Below are 18,455 nucleotides of genomic sequence, written 5' to 3'. Positions count from 1 at the left end.
ATTAAGGTTTAGGTCCCCACCAGGATATAGAAACAAGGCCACAGACACACACAGTAGAATACACAATTGAAGCAACATCAAACAAGCACAAACCCGCATAAACCAGGCGGTTTACCATCTAAGTTGGTCTTTTCAGTATGGCTTGTGATGAACCTCTTTTCCAAGTCAACATAAATGATCAATTTAATTAATATGCCAGTGAAATATATTTATATAAGTAAAAAATCTTCTTTGTTCGCCATCCTATCGGGGCTTAAACATAAGGCTGCTGTAAAATGAAAATTTGTGGAGCATCAATTACCTTCCACTCAGTTTTCTTAATTGTTTGTCTCATGAACCGTGACCACGGGCTTCTTTGAATGACAAATTCGCAAAGGAAAACAAATGAAGCAAATGAAGCTCAGTTTTTACTAGTGGCTATCCGCTAACATCTGTTTCAGGCGAACAGCATGATGGAGAAGTGCAATACAGTATGTACTGTATTTAATAGCACTGGAGACATTCAGGATACAACTCTTGACTGTGAAAAGGTCAGAGCAATGTTCTTCACCACAAAGGTTATAGCAATAATAACAAAAAATACTTGTTTTAAAAAAATATTACACCCATGTGCAGAGAGATCAGATTCAAAGAGCGTGTTGGGCACATGCAGCAATAGTGTCTATTGTGTATTTAGTTCTGTATGCTAGAGGTGTTGTCTTTGATATTTTTGAGTGTCCAGTTTGATGCGAGGCATACATATTTCATATCCTAAAGCTGTATAGACGCAGCCAATTATTTCTTGCCTACCAACAAAATAATGCAGTCTGTGCCTCTGGTGGAACAGTCAGATGATGTCGAGATTCATGGAAGGCTTGACTCCCCGGAGCATTGTGAACACGATCATTTCTGCAACTCTGTCCTTCAGTATATCCTAAAGCTGAGCTGTAGCAGCCCTCATCCCCTGACACCTCCAAAATGCCAGAGGCGGAATACACACTTGTATTTTGTGGTGGTGACCTTCCAAACCGCCTCACAGGCATACGAAGTTTCCAAATGTTGGGAGCTTGCGCTGCAAGGTGTAGCACGATGCACCGCAACACAACAACTGGCCGGATAAATAATTTATCTTTTATTGTGCGTGCCCATGTTAAACAATGAAAGAATGAAAGGAGCGTGTGTTCATAAAGTTTGAAGTACCGTTGAGCGTTTTATGAACAATTAAAAATACAATATACACAATGAACTCCGCACAAACCGCTGATAATAAATAAATATGGGTAATTATACATGTCATTGTGTGGGGATCAAAGAAAGCAACGGAGAGCGGACGAAATGAAGTGTCGCTTTATTTTGAATGGAGAATGTGGGAGTTTTATGTCAATGTGTCTTCATCAAAGTTCAGCGAGACCACTGAGCTCTCTGAGCAGTCACTTTGTGATTCAGCCGTGATTGTGGGCTTATTCTCCCCAGAGTTTAGGTCTGATTGAATTGCTTATTCAGTCTGAATTTGGTTTAAATTGCAACAGTGAGTAAAATGTAACGTGAACTCAACCCAGGAGAAACCACGGCCATTTGTGAAGACATCGAGTGCAGTGTCTCAAGCAAGTGTAACTGTGTTTTTGTGATGTGACCAATAATTTGTAGATGTGAATTATACGTTCTCACGCTAAAGCAACATGCAGTGTGACATATTTAAGGCAATGCGTGTATCGCCGTATTCACATATATATTTGCCTTTCCGCTGCACGGAGCGACGGTATGAGAGACAGAGCCTTAAAATTGTTGCTAGGCGACCAGACATCAGTTCTTCATTCTACAATCATTCCGTTGCCCACGTGCGCAAGCTGTGTATAAAGCCAATCGGAGAGAATTCACTCTGAGTTTGAGTGGATGCTGCTCGCAAGGGCTCCTTTTTCAAAGAGCCGAAGAGAAGCCAAGCAAAATCTTAACAATCTGCGAAACTACGTGAATGAGGTGAAAATACAACTGCAGATTTAGAATGTGCTGGCATGAGGATTTTGTCACTGTCTGAAAGAAGAGACTTTATACTTTCATCTTTTTTGAAATTGTTGTACAAGTGAGTGTAACATCATGTTTGATTGGAACTTGACTGAGCTGATGAACAGATCTGTTGGAAACTCCAGCATGGAGGATACAGAGGAAGAGGAGCATCCTTTCCTGACGGACGCTTGGCTGGTGCCTCTCTTCTTCTCTCTCATCATGCTGGTGGGGCTGATCGGGAACTCGCTGGTCATTTATGTCATCTCCAAGCATAGGCAGATGAGGACCGCTACTAACTTTTACATTGGTGAGTTTTAGCCAATACCTTTTGTGCTTATAACGCCCAGCATGTTTCCAAATATATATATAGATTACATTTTTTTTATAATTTGGATATTTTCGATTTAGAAGTTAGTTAGTTGTTATTATTATTATTATATATTTAGAAGCTATTATTATTATTATTATTATATTTTTAATTTTTTTCAATATTATTTTTAATTTAAATGATTCATTTCCTTCTTTAAATTGTATTATTTTATTATCATTCTTGTTCATTCGTTCTTTCATAATATTGTTTAAATACTTTCGTCATGCTTTTATGTTATAACTGGTGCATTTTATGTGTGAAAGATAGCTATTTATTTACTTTCTGAAAATCCATGTAGCAATTAGTATGAATGTTACTTTATACATAAGAATAGAGAAATGTATCTAATTTTGCATTAATATCCAAGCAAATGAACCTGAAAAGCAACTTGAAGTTCAAAGACCTTTTTGACAGCGCGTTAGCAAAATACTTGTGGTAAGTGATTAATTTAACCACAGGATGATGTACTGGCAGGCAATTTTCAAGAAACAAATGAGAGTTCAACCACTTATTGACAGTGTGTTAGTATTGCACTTATGATGATTCATTTGCCACAGGAAGAATAACTGACAGACACTTGTATAAGCATTATGACATTAGTGCATCCTTGAAAAACAATTCACAGGACCACTTGAGCAAGATTGTGAGGAAATGCAATTTAAGAATTTAAATGACTTACTAACCAGTAGATTGGTTTTTGAGTTAGCAAAACTGAAGTCAATCCATATCTACTTGCAGTGTGTTTGCAAACTCAAGTGAATTTAATCAATTGAGTATGACAGGGGCTTAAAATCAGATTGACACCAGCATGGCTCAAATTGATTTTTCTGTCAGAGCATCTATATCATACAGACCAGCTCCTCCCATCGACAGAATCCCTGTCTCCTATCTATACTGCAGGAATGGTGCACTGTAAACCCGAATGTTCAAAGAAATTAAACAGTTTAAGTAGTGTAAACTTAATTTTATATAAAAAAAATTCCTAACTTAAATGTTTTGGGTTCCTGTAACTAATTCTTACTTTTGAGTTAGTTTAACTTAATTTCAACAAGTTAATTCAAGATGATTTGTTGAGAATGAAATTCAGTTCCCAGCATGCTTTGCGTGAGACTGCATTAGGAAAGTAAATTTGGAAATGAAGTGTTATTTTATGAGTTTTTAGAAAGGAAAAAGCCTTGTTAATGATGAATGTTCAATTATCTTGGATATTTAGAAGAGTTTGTTGTATTTTTGACTTTTGGGGTTACCATCGTTCAGAAGAGTGGTGCTTATGCTTAGGTTGTGGGAGGTGCAATAGCAATCGTGTGTGTGTGTTGCGTCACTCTCTGTGAAGGCTGTTTGTTAATTGTTGATGCAGCTGAACTGTTTAGGTTGTCTTAAGACCTTTCATTTATTTAGCTGTAAATAAAAAAAGTTACTTTGCTAAATGTTCAAAATTAAAAGGAGTCAACAACAGTACAACAAACTCAAAACTGACTAGTTTTGCTTACTTAAAATTGTTCAAAATTAAAAGGAGTCAACAACAGTACAACAAATTCAAAACTTACTAGTTTTGCTTACTTAAAATTGGGAACATCATAACTCCAAAAATTTGATGTAACTGATTACCTAAAATTTTTTGAGTTTTCCCAACTTATTCGGGTTTACAGTGTGCATATACATTCAATATACAACATGCAAAACATTACATATTTGGATTATCATACAGAACAGCTCGACCCCTCCCCACCCGGATCCCACCCTGCCTTTCTGCACTTCCAATTATCCTTAACATGCTGTTACACATATATTTTTCTTCAGCTAATTTGGCTGCGACTGACATCATTTTCCTGCTATGCTGTGTGCCGTTTACCGCCACGCTCTATCCTCTACCCGGCTGGATATTCGGGGACTTCATGTGCAAATTTGTTGCTTTTCTCCAACAAGTAAGTACATCACATGAGAAAATGAATTTTAAGATCAAAATAACTCGAAAAAAATCAGTTACAATCAATGACAAAAAATTGTATTCACGTTGCTTTTGAGTAACTTGAGAGTGTCATGATGCAGGTCTGCTGAATATTGACATACAAAGCAGATGGCATATTCAATGTGATGTTTACATGCTGTGAAACGGCATACAGATTTATGAGAAACTCAGTCATTTATTTCCATTTTTATTTGAGAAACCATACACTTTAACCCTATCAACTACCCCCATGAAAATTCACTCTATTTACGTTGTTAGCACACATTAGTTTTGTGCTAAACAACTCATCCAGCATTCCACACAAACAAAAAATCATCATAATCTTTCATCAAAATCTAATAATGTACTTGTTCGGGGGAACGGTGATCCTTCTCAGATGACGTCAGTTTGACGGTTCGGACAGTACATGCTTTAATCTCTCCCCTTCAACTGTCAGTCAACTGTTGGCTCCTGAACGAAAGACCTACTTATCTACAGTAGAGAACCAATCAATTTGCAGTGAAAAAAATCAACCCACACCCTTTGTTCTTACTCAATATTCTGTTTCACTTAGAAATACGACACAATTTGGAAGTTGATCGCAACGTCTGGTTCATGCAGACATAAACCCTTTGATAAGCAATTATTTTAAGCTAAACATCCCTTGCATGATTCAGGTTTAGCGGAATTGCTGTTGCAGCCAATGTCTCATTACTGCCATCTCATTGGCTACTAGTACCAGTCTTCACTGGGTTACTGTACTGTACATCATGCAAATCAATGCAAGTGATTATACAAAACAACACTGTAAAACATTCCTGTGGGGAAAAAAGCGGTAATATTACGGCAGCTGGGGCATCAGAAAAAAGTAAAATAACACTTTTTTTGTCAAATAAAATGACACGTTTTTTACATTAGTTTACACGTGTAAATTTACTGTTTGTTTCTGTCATGTTTTTTAGCGCATTTCAAAAATATTTAAAAATTCTGTATTATAAAACAATAAAAGTCTACACATAAAGTTTTACAGTGAACAACTACAATAATCTACAGTATACCATTTTCTATAATTGCAATATAGTTAATGGCAAATTCATCTCCATGTCCAGTATACATAGAGCGCTTTTCCACCATCGCGCCGAACCGTTCTGAGCACAGTCTGAAATGGTTACAGTTATGTTTCCACGTGAGCCTGGTTCGACACGGCACGATTACAAACTGTTCTCGGCTCAGAATTTTCGGCGCGGTTGTCTAACCGTGCTAATCGTGCTAATGAATGCGCGCAGAGGCGTTATAGCTCAGTCTCTTGTGTTACCAAGGCAGCGCGTGACTGTTTTGTGTTTACGTTCTAAAAATTTCCGTTTCAGCCCTACGGTGGAAAATGAAACCATTTACGTACCGGCTGGCATGGATCGGTACGGAGTGGAACGATTTAGCAACGAGAACGATTCGGCACAATGGTGGAAAAGCGCATATAATGTCCAGGATGACGTGAGGTTAACAAATGTGTCTGTTTTGCAACATTGCACGAGGCCGTGGTGATAGACAGGTGAAGGAAATGTCCCAAAAATCAATTCTGGAAGGATTCTGCAGTTCAATATGGTAGTCAACAGTTTCTCTCAGCGGCAAAAAAATGGATTCGTACACTGATTAAGAGTTGTACAATAGTCCATGTTCCTAGGTGAAAATCAATATACCGAGAGGTCTCATGCCACGTAAAATAAACTAATCCTTTCCAGCTCCATTTAAAAGAAACACGTGAGCACAGAGGGTTGTTATTTAATAAGAATCTTGAGTCTATTAAAAGGTAGAAAACATCTCTTTTTTGGCCGTTTTGGTGTGTATGAAGAAAGAGCTTATATTCGTCTGGCCTTTCAGGATAATGATTCATCAGTCATTGTTTGTAGATAACAGAAGATATGAGTCAGTCTTTATTCACTGTTTCATAAGAAACAACTGGCCCAGGGAAAAAGTAGGACAGATGCTGTCCTACTAAAGCTGGTATGAAACACGTGTCACGAACGTGGTGAGACACAAGGACAGAGGACCCAGGTGCAGACCCGAGCGGGTAAGGGGTTAACAAGACGTTTAATAAATAATAAAGACAAAACCAAAAAACCCACGAGGGGGTAACATAACAAAACAAGGGAATATAATAACATGACAAGACAGGACTAAGACTAACTACACTTACACAAGAACTACAGTTAACACTTGACATAATTTACAAAATGACTCCACTAGACTAAACTTGACAAGCCACAGGAACAAACACCACACGAATCAAATAACAATGAACCAGCACAGGACAGAAAACACAAGGGCATTATAAAGGGGATAAATCAAGAGGGGAACAGGTAAAGGGCATGAAACAATAAACGAGCAATAACGAGGAGACGAGAGGGTGGGAACAGAGATGAGACCAGAGAGGGTGTATGGAAGGCCATGAGGGCCAAAATTACCCCTCTCCATATGAAACATGGGGCTCTGTCATGATCCTGCCACTAGACCACGAGAAACATGACATGATGCGGCAGAATCATGACAACATGTATGTCAATGCATGTAAAGTCTGTCGCTTAACTGTTGACAGCTTGTGTTTGTGCTGTAATAAAATGTAATGAAGCAAAACAAGTAGTTGATTTAAAGGGATAGTTCCCCCCAAAGTGAATTTTCAGTCATTCCAAACCTGTATGGCTTTCTTTCTTCTGCAGAACACAAAATAAGATCATTTGAAGAATGTCGGTCATCAAACAACACTGGCCTTCATTGACTTCCATTGTATGGACACATTTCTCAAAATATCTACTTTTGTGTTCCACAGAAAAAAAGAGTCATACAGGGTTTGAATGATATTTTTGGGTGAACTGCCCCTTTAAATCAAATGTCACTGGGGTCATTGCAATTGTGCTTTTTGCTTTGAAACCTTTTGTGTGAATTTCTTTATAAACCCTTTGTTGTATTAGTTTAGCCGAACAAGTTAACAGCTTGTCAACACCAAACACCACCTGTCAGTTGTAACCACTGTGGGATGAATAATGCATTCATCTGAGATGTTGGTCTTTCCTAATCCTATACTCTTTGTGCTGATTTACTTCACAAGCCATTGTAAAGTTTACCGAGTCATACACACACACAGTATCCTTACACGCACCCCCTCAGTTTGTTGCCATAAGCATCTTTTCTGTTTAATCCTTACATACCTTCCACAAAGGATGGAACATCTCTTTCTTCACACCTGTTGCATCAAAGGATAGCTAAGCTTGCATAAAACACCCCGTCCAGTGGCTGACTTTATTCCCGAAAGGCTGTTCTCCCACCTGATTCTTTCATTTAATATGAGCAATAAGGTACTTCAGATCAATTAATTCACCAGACAAACAACGAATGAATGGCTGTTTTTCTCCTCTTTAGAATTCATTCACAAGGCAACGAGTCGAGCTGTAGACTGGTTTGCATTGAAACTATTATGCCGATGTGCTAGGTTTTTTTTTACAAATAAATCTTCCAGATAAATCCAGTTTATTGTGTCCTCTTGGAGCTCTTACGTACACTCATAGTAACACAAGATTTGGCAATGTGTAGGTGACTGTACAGGCAACATGCATCACTCTGACAGCGATGAGTGGAGACCGTTGCTACGTGACCGTGTATCCTCTGAAGTCCCTTCACCACCGGACCCCACGCGTCGCTATGATTGTTAGCATCTGTATCTGGATCGGTAAGTCAGTTCTATTAATATTCATATTGCTTGGAGTCACAAATTACATTACAAACACATTTATGCTTACTTTCTGCTTTTGTATTGAAGTGCATTAAAGCTGCATAACATTATTTATTTATCTAAAATCATGCAGTAAGCAAGTACAAAAAATACGTTACACCAAATTGCAACAGTTTTAGAGGCCGTTTACACAAGACCATTTTCAACTAAAAACTGAAAACTTTTTATGCGTTTTGGCTGTTCGTTTACACAACAACAGCGTTTTGGGGGAAAACGGGGCTCAAAGTGCAAGTTTTATTGTCTCCGTGTAAACTCTAAAGACAACATTTTCCGATATCGTCATATGCATACGTGTTCAGTCCAGTGCTCGAATTGTAGGGGGGCTGGGGGTTCCGGGACCCCCTAAGTCTATTTTTTCCTTCTTATGGGGGGTCCCGGAACCCACAGCCCCCCTACAATTCGAGCACTGGACTGAACACGTATGCATATGACGATATCGGAAAATGTTGTCTTTAGAGTCAGATATTTTTATTTGAGTAAAAATGATAATGACAAATGTGATTAAATTCATGCAATGGATATGGTCAATTTTGTGAATGAATTATTTACAATAATTTATATTAAGTTTGTTTATGGGCTAGTTGTCATGTCTCTTTACATTTTAAACGCCCCGCCCCACGTCTAAAGACCGCTAAGTGCAGGACATCGTTGACATGACTGCTTGATTGGCGTCGCTCCGGTGAAGCTAACTTCAGCTAAAAAATGGAGAATAATAAACCTCCACTCGCAGTCGGGAAGAGGAAGCTTGTACTTTTTTGAGGGATAATTTTCTCTCTCTATGTATCTTTCCACTATATTTATCAACTCCTTGCCGGGGCTTTTGTATTCCTTGCGTAAATTATTATTAGTTCTGGTTCTGGGGTGCTAGAGATCTCGATGAAGATGAGTGACAGCTTTTTAGTAATTATAAAGGGAGTGCTCGTTGTGCGGTTTCTCTGCTATATATAATCCATTCAGAATTGTATAAAACTTGTTTTTCATGCTGCTAAGACCAACGGCCACATACACGCTGCAAAGTTTTGGGAATTACATCGACATATTAATGCGGGATTCACTCTTGAAATAGCTATGATTGACATATTGATAGCCATAGTTAGTTCCTGAATAAAGCCGAATAAAGCTGAATAAAACATCTGGACTGAAATGGTTGACTAGTCTGCTGACTGACAGACTCACTCATAACAGTCCCTTGCCGCCACCTACTGGACGTAACTATGTAAACTGAACTAAAATCGTTGAAAAATCCCCACAACACTAACACACAGACTGACAGTCGGTCTTGTCACAATTGATATTTTTAATATCTATAAACTAGTTTCTTGCATTTAAACAAGTCTTTTGGAACAAACATTATTATCACAAAGTGTCAATCATCAAGTTGTTTTTAGGGAAAATAGTAAATACTACATTGGTAAATAATGCTAGAATTATTCTGTTGGATGTACACTACTGTTCAAAAGTCATTTCTGTTCACCAAGCCTGCATTGATTTGATCCAAAATACAGTAAAATAAGCCTGTTATTTTATGTTAGCCTGTTTTTAATAAATGTGACCCTGGATCACAAAACCAGTCTTAAGTAGCACGGGAACATTTTTAGTAAAAGACAAAAATACATTGTGTGGGTCAAAATTATCGATTTTTCTTTTATGCCAAAAATCATTAGGATATTATGTAAAGATCATGTTCCATGAAGATATTTTGTAAATTTCCTACCTTAAATATATAAAAACTTTATTTTTGTGAGTGGATGGTCTGCCACAGTGCCCCTGATTAACAACTTCAAAGGCAATTTTCTCAATATTTTGATTTTTTTGCGCTCTCAGATTCCCGAGTTTTAAACTGTTGTATCTCAGCCAGATATTGTCCTATTCTAACAACTCATATATCTATAGAAAGTTTATTTATTCAGCTTTCAGATTATGTAAAACTCTCAATTTCGAAAAATTGACCCATAAGACTGGTTTTGTTGTCCGGGGTCACAAATAGTATATAGTTATGCATATTATGATCAAATATATAGTGTATTTTGTATAAATTGTATATTGCAAGACTAACCCATAAAAAAAGTCTTATGGTGGGGACCCCCATAAGCCTTGATTCAATTCGAGCACTGGTTCAGTCTGCATGCGCGAGTATACCAAAACAAAAATGGCGGCTTAACAGTTTTGAGTGTTTGTGCTAGGCAACTACTTATTAACGTTTCTCCAGCAAAAAGTAGATTTACTGCACCACTACGACCAGCGGATATTACTTACATACACCACACTTCAAACACACATACACGCCGACAATGTTTAAAAATAAAACTGGGTATATGCGTATGTGTGCAGGCACGTAGTGTTGTGTCTAGGCTACTGTACGTGAAACTTTTATAAAACGCTAAGGAAAAACTTTTCAGTTGACTTAAAAGTTGAGCTGTTGAGTACAATTTTGTGGGAAATGAAACAGCTTGACTGATGTAAAAATAGGTCCTTAAAGTAACCTGCAATTTTAGGTTTCAAACAGAGATAGCAATTTCGAGAGGCAAAAGTAATGTATCGAAGACCACCACTGGTTCGGCACCCCCATATCTTCACTCGCTAATACAGACTTATGTGCCCGCCAGATCCTTACGCTCTGCAAACGAACGAGGTCTTGTGGTGCTATCCCAAAAAGGGGAAAAATCACTCTCACGTACCTTCTCTGGATCGGTTCCACATTTGCGGAATGATCTGCCTGCTGCTACAAGATCAGCAGATTCTGTGGCCATCTTTAAGAATCGGCTGTAAACACATCTCTTCCGTCAACACCTGACCGATTAGTACTGATTTCTATTTCTTTTCTACTCTTTCTATCCTTTGCATACAGAAAACATTTGTAGTCAAATGGAGGTCTATGAGCCAAGAACCATTACTACATGTGAAAAATACTGAATAACTGTTTTAAAGTCTAAATTACACATTCGAATGAGACAGATATCATCTCTTACCAACCTTATCTTGTATATTCAATATTTTAACTTAGTTCATGCCAATTCCACACTACTTTACAACACAAAATAATGGTGTATATTGTAAATTATTCAATAAAACATTGTCCTTTTTCTTACGCACATCTAGGTTCCTTCATTCTTTCCATACCGATCTTCATATACCAGAGGCTTGAGGATGGCTATTGGTATGGGCCAAGAAAATACTGCATGGAGAGGTTCCCCTCAAAGACCCATGAGAAGGCTTTCATCTTGTATCAGTTCATAGCTGTGTATCTACTCCCTGTCCTTACCATCTCTTTCTGTTACTCCTTCATGTTGAAGAGAGTAGGACAGGCCTCTGTTGAACCTGTGGACAACAACCATCAGGTATGATGCTCAGGTAGTCTGTTTACACTAGGTGACTAATTATTCATACCCGTGACACCATACAGAGTCATTTTTGGTGAGAATGATTATTAATAATGACATCCATGAGGGATATGAAAGGTTGAGCTTTGATCTATAATTCAGGTCTCTTTCCTCTCGAAAAGCCATGCAATATTTTGGCTTTTTCAAACAGTAAAGACATAGGGTGTTAGTTACCATGATGTAACAGGTAAAACATCATTGATATACTCTTGAGAATATCCACTTGCATCGGACGTATGCGTCTGGCCCAAAGTTAACTTCCAGTCTGTGTTTGGTTATAATATAACAATTTATTTTATATTCATTTATATTATTATTTTATTGTATATGAATTGTATTGAATTAAATTAAAACAACTCAACAGTTATGGATTCTTTGCGGAGGTCTACCAGAAGTTAATGGAAAAGTTCACCTCAAAAAATCAAAATTGTGTTATTTTTCACTCACATGACGTTCAACGTGTTTTAAGACCTCCCGGCGTCTTCGGAACACAAATAAATATATTTTAGGGACATCCGAGAGATTTCAAGGCCTCCTCATAGACATCATGGTTATAGTTGTTGTCAAGGTCCAGAAAAGTACTAAAGGCATTGTTAAATTGGTCTATCTGCTCATAGTGGCTCGATTGAATTTTTCTGAAGCGACGACAATACTCTATGTGCGAAAAACAAACCAAAACTTTTCCTTTAAGTTTGGGCCACATAACGTTCTTGTTGTTGCTGCTGAAACCATAGTGACTCGCCAAATAAAATATAGTGCATAACAAATACATTGTAATCATTATTAAAGCTATATTTAAATGTCACAGACCGCATGTGTATGTACATTTATATATTTATAACCTAATATCAAAAGAAGTCATACATATTCTAGGAGGTGGCTAACCAACACCTTACCTCGAGGTGACAAAGCAATGATAAATGGATACTCTAACCCCGCCCCTAAACCTAACGTCATGGGGCTAAGTCAAATCATTACAAAACATACCAATGAGATCGTAGGAAATAGGAATTCACGCGAATGAGCCACCTTGTAAAATAGATCAGATTGCGTTATATATTTATACATATGAAAGAGACCGCGTATTAAAATACGTTAGATTAAAAGTCGTGCTGACTGACACGAAAAAAGGGAGAAATTCCTGTCTATGAACACAAATTAATAGATAACAGTTCCTGACAATGTCACGAATTCCCTTGAGACTGTTGACAGTTTACGTTCTGTAAACTACTGCTATTTTGTTTTTGCAAAAACTGAAAACTGGTTAAAAAAAAGATGCAATGCTTTCCAATACTGCAAAGAAATCAAGTTTATATTATTCGTAAACAACGCAATAAAAAACTGTTGATCCCTCCTAAGGTTTACTGTTATTGAAATTCGACAAACACTGAAATGGAATGACCACGATATTTAGAAATGCTGATTATATGTTGGTTAAAGGCCAATTTTGAGTGGTCTCTTAATGGTTTCTCGAGCTGTACATTAGATAAACTATTATCTTAGCAGTTTGGTATGAGAAGTAGCTCATTTATATGCACATTTTTCCTCCATTACGAAATGCATCAACATAATGTAACACACATTTTGGTAGGAGGATTGTAAAAAATGCAAACCTAATATAAAATAAATAAATAAATGGCTTACATATATAATATTTCAGTTGACCTCCCGAGGCTTACAATTGACATTTTCTAAAGGTTAAGCACATCTTTTCTTAGTATTAGATGAAATAATAATAGATTGGAAATGTAAGTTTAAGCCTCTATTTTGTGGAACGTGCCTCTAGGCAGATTTGCTATAAAATAATCAGATGTGCTTCACAATTTTCGAACAGTGCTACAATTAGATTTAGATTTGCAGTGTTTTTGCAAGTATTCTCCACCTACGGTTCATCCTTCTGTTTTAAGATTCTTAGTGAGTGAAGATGAAGAGCAGCCCCACAGACAGCATGATGTGACCAGCACAACACTTCACTGCCGATAGAGATTTTGTGAGGTGTAGGCAGTGATAGATTTTACCCCTTTGCTTTGAATTTTGTCCTAAGAGCTCTTAAAAGCTCTATTTTGGTCTCACCTGAAACATTTTCCCCAGTATTACTTCTGAATCACTCTAATGCTGTTTGACTTACAAATGTGATCCAAGATGTTGACAAGAGTCTTTCTTTTATAAAGATTTTCTCAACCAGAGAAAATTTTCAAAAATGTTTTTCAGCCAGAAAATCAGCCAAAATAAATAATAAATAAATAACAAATCTGCTTTCTATCTAGGTATCAGGTAATTTTTACAGGTATTTTATAGGTTCACTTTATAATATAAGTATGTAAAAATAACAATGAAAGAAAATATCATTTTAAACTCAAATATCAGTTTTATAATAATTAAGAAAATACAAAAATATTTATATTTAAAAAAATTTGAATAAAAAAATCATAATCAAATTTAATTTTGATTCATTTTTAATTCCACGTGTCACAATGATTGTAAGCACCTGTTTGGATCAGTAAGTCATTTCGTGATTTGTTTTATTTTAACATCACAATCACATTACAATCATCTTATATAGGCCCTACTTTATGCTTTTGTTACAGTATTGTAGTCAGAAGTGACATTAAACTGCAATCCGTCACTTTTTGTTTAAAAATGAACAAAAATCAGTTAGGTAGCAAGTTTTATTTATATATAAATAAAAATATCAATTAATAAAAAGGATGGAAGTAAATACACTAAAATATTTTTAAAATACTTTTTATTTTTTTTATTAACATTTGAATGTAGTTAACATTCATATAAAAAATGTACAACGTTGACATTGATTCAAATAAGGATTTTTGGAGAGAAATCGTTTTGAATCTGAATCTTTTGCAAACCACTGGAAGTATAAACACAGAGACATTTATCAATATATTTCAGATCCATTTCCCTGTCTTAACCTTGTCTCATTATAACCTTGTCTCGTTTCAGGTCCACTTGCTCTCAGAGAGAACCATCTCCATTAGGGGTAAGATTTCCAAAATGGTAGTGGTCATTGTTGTCCTCTTCACCATCTGCTGGGGTCCCATTCAGATCTTTGTCCTCTTCCAGTCTTTCTATCCAAACTTCAAGGCGAACTACACAACCTATAAGATCAAGACGTGGGCTAACTGCATGTCCTATGCCAACTCTTCTATCAACCCCATTGTCTATGGTTTTATGGGGGCCAGCTTCCGCAAGTCTTTCAGGAAGACCTTCCCGTTCCTCTTCAGACACAAAGTGAGGGACAGCAGCGTGGCCTCTCGCACGGCCAATGCGGAAATGAAGTTTGTAGCAACTGAAGAGAGCAACACTGAGAGAAAATGAATTCAGAACGTTTTCAGCGCACCTTAACCGTTTCATTGTGCGGCACAGACTTCCCCTGCACTGAGCAGATTAGAAGGGTAATATTCACTGTTCAATGAGTTATGAGTTGTGAAAAAATCCTTTTAGAGAGAAAGGTTGCTCTCAACTGTGAAGCACATCTGCTCGCATAAATGAAAATAATTGAGTGGTATTATTTAATATTTAAGGCCTTTAAATAACATTTCTGTAACCCAAAAGGTGCATTTTTGTGAGGTCGTTGTGTACTACAAGAGCTTGCGTTTTGAAGAAGCGTGGATGGAAAGTAAGGGTGAATCAGATTCGAGCCCGGGCTGCCAGCGTCGATGTGTAGGTGCTTGCCTGAGAGGATGTTGACTCATCCATTGTGTTTGGCATATACGCGACACCTCCCTGTGCATACTTTGCAAACCGACCACTCCGAACTTTCAACAGCATTTACATTATCTGAATGTTGTACATGAACCTGAAGACTTGTACTCTTAGACTCTCACAAAGCACAAAAGACAGAACATATGGCCTTCGAAGGGCAGATGAACACATTACGCTTCACCTCTTCTGTGAGTAAGACTTCGGACATTCTCATAGGATGGGGATTAGTCGACATGTCTAAACGGCATTGAGGTTGAAAGGCAACATTTCATTATTGTTATAATAATTATCAGATTTAAAGGGCGGTGTCTATCCTAAGCATTATGCCATATTCATTGTGCTGAATTTTAAACGAATTGCATCCTCCTGGGATTTCTAAACGTGTTCATCATTTTGATGTAATAATTATTGTAATAACGTTTCTTTAATGCACAAACTGGCAATTCAACACATTTAAAGAGTACTTTTATTTACTATGTGAATAGAGGGAATTCAGTTCTTTGCTACCATAAAGCTTGCTTAATTCATTTAGTCTTAAGCGGAAATAGGTGTCAGATCATTAGCATTTGTGAAATATTTTGACAAGTAGCTAAAAGCTTTTCTTGAAGTGCTGCCAGTTGGCATCAATACATTATTCAGCATCCTTGAAGCATGTTTTATAAATGCCTTAATGAATTCTTTTTAAGATTTGAATGTGACTGGGCTTTAACAGCTATCCTTTTTTTGTAGCATTTATTTTTTATTTCCTCCTCTCATGAATCTATTTGTTTGTCTGCTTATTCCTAGTGTCACAGTAATATTCATAGATGAAGAAGAGACTTCATTATTGTTTTCTGTGCAATTTCCTGTCTATTGAACACTCTTATGATATAATTAGATATTGCATTTAGCAACAACAAACGTATTATCAGTGCGATCGGGGTTTTCAAAAGGATCATCATTATGAGACATGCTTCGTATTTTCAAAGTGAATGTGAAATAAATTTTCTAAACCTATTAACAATTCTTCAACTTGCTCCAATGACATCAAACAGATATTTGATATTCACTGCATAATGCATCTTTAATTACCATGCACGCTGTTTCGCTCGAAGAAACAGGCAGGCAAAATCAAGCAGTTGGACTGATGGACTAATAGCATGGAAATAACCCCACGATGCCACCTACACAAGCACCCAATTATCTCGAGCGCTGAAAAAGGGGGCAGGAAGAGTGTAATCAGTCTTGCTCATTTGAAAGCATTTAACCAACATACAGTATATCCTCAAGTTAGCATGAGGTCAGTAAATGTAACAGAGGGGCAATTCCGTGAAAATGTCAACTTTACCATGAAAAAATTAAGTTTTTACCAACGGTTTTTACTTTGGTAACAGCACAGATATTAACATTTGGTGGTTCAAATACCCATGTGAGATCTCTCTTCAAATTTGTAAAGCATTTGTTTTATTTTTAGTGCATGATTTTTCATAGTCAGGTAAGTGCCATTTTCAGGATTGTCACATCCATAACGGTACATATTCCTCATAAATGGACACATGAAAATTAAAATAAATGAACTATTTTATGTTCTATAAAGAGGCATCCCTTCTCCATTCATTGGGCATTATTGCTTTAGGGTTGTGCATTCTATTTCACAGAAATCCTACAAAGTTTGTCGTCTCCCAAAAAACGCGTCCTTTTTTTGTCACATCCATAACGCGTGTTTATTTCCCTTTTTTAAAATAGAAAATTTGTTCATAGACTGACTTTTTTGTTTTGTTTAGACTCTATCAACAAGGGTTTAGTAAAATATAAACAGATGGTTCAATATATTTGTAAGAAATTCATTCTCTGAGCATTTTTATGTCACATCCATAACGCAAAATGTCACGTCCATAACATTGGAATTGCCCAGAGGCATCGAAGACATGTTTCTTCCGTTTTTAAACTGTGATGTGATGAGATCCATCCATTACTGCAGGGATAACCATAACCTAAACCTTTGATATTTCCCTTCAAATCAGTCATTAACCATAATCAATAACAGTAAATGTATCTTAAACGTATATTATTAAACATATCTAAATTTAACTTAGATAAATAAAGTACAACTAATGGAAAGGCAAATTATAGACAGCAGATATTCATGTAGGAATAAATATATAAATATTCATATAGAATTTAGCTTTTGAACATTACTCCGAAAATAACACTAAGTAAGTAACTTTGAAATATTAAAAACAATTCTACAACTCTTACACCAAAAATGACACAGGCTACAAGCCATTTTGCGAGCAGGATAGTTTATCTTAAAATAATAATTTAGTCATGGCATATGTCAAAAACTATAATAAATTCATTTATTTTCTTTCACCAAACCTGTTTGTACGCCATCAGGACACTTGAGATATACTTCATGTTTCGCATGGAGTTCAGCTATAAAGCGTCTGTGTCCTTATGAAGCTTGAAAAAAGGGTCCCCATCCATTCCCATTGAAAAAAACAACAAATTATTAGTGTTTTGATTTCAGTAGATCAAAGAAAGCCATCAGGGGTTTCAGCGACACAAGGGTAAGTAACTTATGACTAAATTATTAATTTTGGATGAACTCTCCCTTTAACAATCTGTGCCAGTTATTGATGTAAATGTCCATATAGTCTGGAATAAATTAATTTGTTGTCCAGTTGGTCACTAATTGTTCAATACAGCAAGATATTACTGAAGATACATTATTCAAGTTTCAAATCTGTACTTCTTTATTCTGATGAACACAAAGAAAGAAGAAAAAAAGTTCTTGGTCACCATTGACTACCATATAGGAAAAATTGCCAAAATTCCCCCGCAACTGTTTCCTTTCCTCCATTCTTCAAAATGTCTTCTTTTGTGTTCAACAGAACAAAAAATATATATATTTTTGCTACTTTGGTAGTCAAGAACTGTTTGGGTTACAAACATTCTTCCAAATATCGTTCTCTGTTTTCATCAGAACCAAAAAATCATACAGATTTGGAACAACTTGAGAGTAAATGATCATTTTTGGATAAACTGTTTCTTCAAGCTGGGTAAACAGTTTTTTAAGAAACTACACACTCTTCATTTAAATGCATAAACTTTACGGTTCAGCATTTCTACTGAGAGGAAGTGTTTTTATAATCACTCTCCGAGCACACTGAAGTGTGAAGTGTGGAATTTGGTATTGATTCATTTGCATGCAGAAGAACAGCAAACATTGTGCAGTCACATCTGCTGGAAAACACGCTCGCTCGCACACTCACAACAAGTGCCTTG

At 36.6% G+C, this 18,455-nt stretch overlaps 1 protein-coding gene across 2 annotated transcripts; it reads left to right on the top strand.

Annotated features, from left to right (window-relative positions):
* Positions 1 to 1,877: 1,877 nt before the first annotated feature.
* On the top strand, positions 1,878 to 16,734 carry kiss1ra (KISS1 receptor a). 2 transcript variants are annotated; one of them, XM_057334995.1, is made up of 6 exons: positions 1,878 to 2,290; positions 4,154 to 4,278; positions 7,887 to 8,022; positions 11,185 to 11,423; positions 14,427 to 14,463; positions 14,547 to 14,702. In XM_057334995.1, exons 1-6 carry the CDS (start codon positions 2,074 to 2,076, stop codon positions 14,585 to 14,587), a joined length of 795 nt encoding a protein of 264 aa, XP_057190978.1. In that variant the 5' UTR covers positions 1,878 to 2,073; the 3' UTR covers positions 14,588 to 14,702. The 2 variants fall into 2 exon arrangements, with proteins under 2 accessions (XP_057190978.1, XP_057190977.1); XM_057334994.1 differs by having other exon boundaries at positions 14,427 to 16,734.
* Positions 16,735 to 18,455: the final 1,721 nt, after the last annotated feature.

Source organism: Triplophysa rosa, linkage group LG5 (genome assembly GCF_024868665.1).
Source record: "Triplophysa rosa linkage group LG5, Trosa_1v2, whole genome shotgun sequence".
Taxonomy (NCBI): domain Eukaryota; kingdom Metazoa; phylum Chordata; class Actinopteri; order Cypriniformes; family Nemacheilidae; genus Triplophysa; species Triplophysa rosa.
The sequence above is the reverse complement of the archived record's forward strand: the minus strand, read 5'-3'. Positions and strand labels throughout refer to the sequence as shown.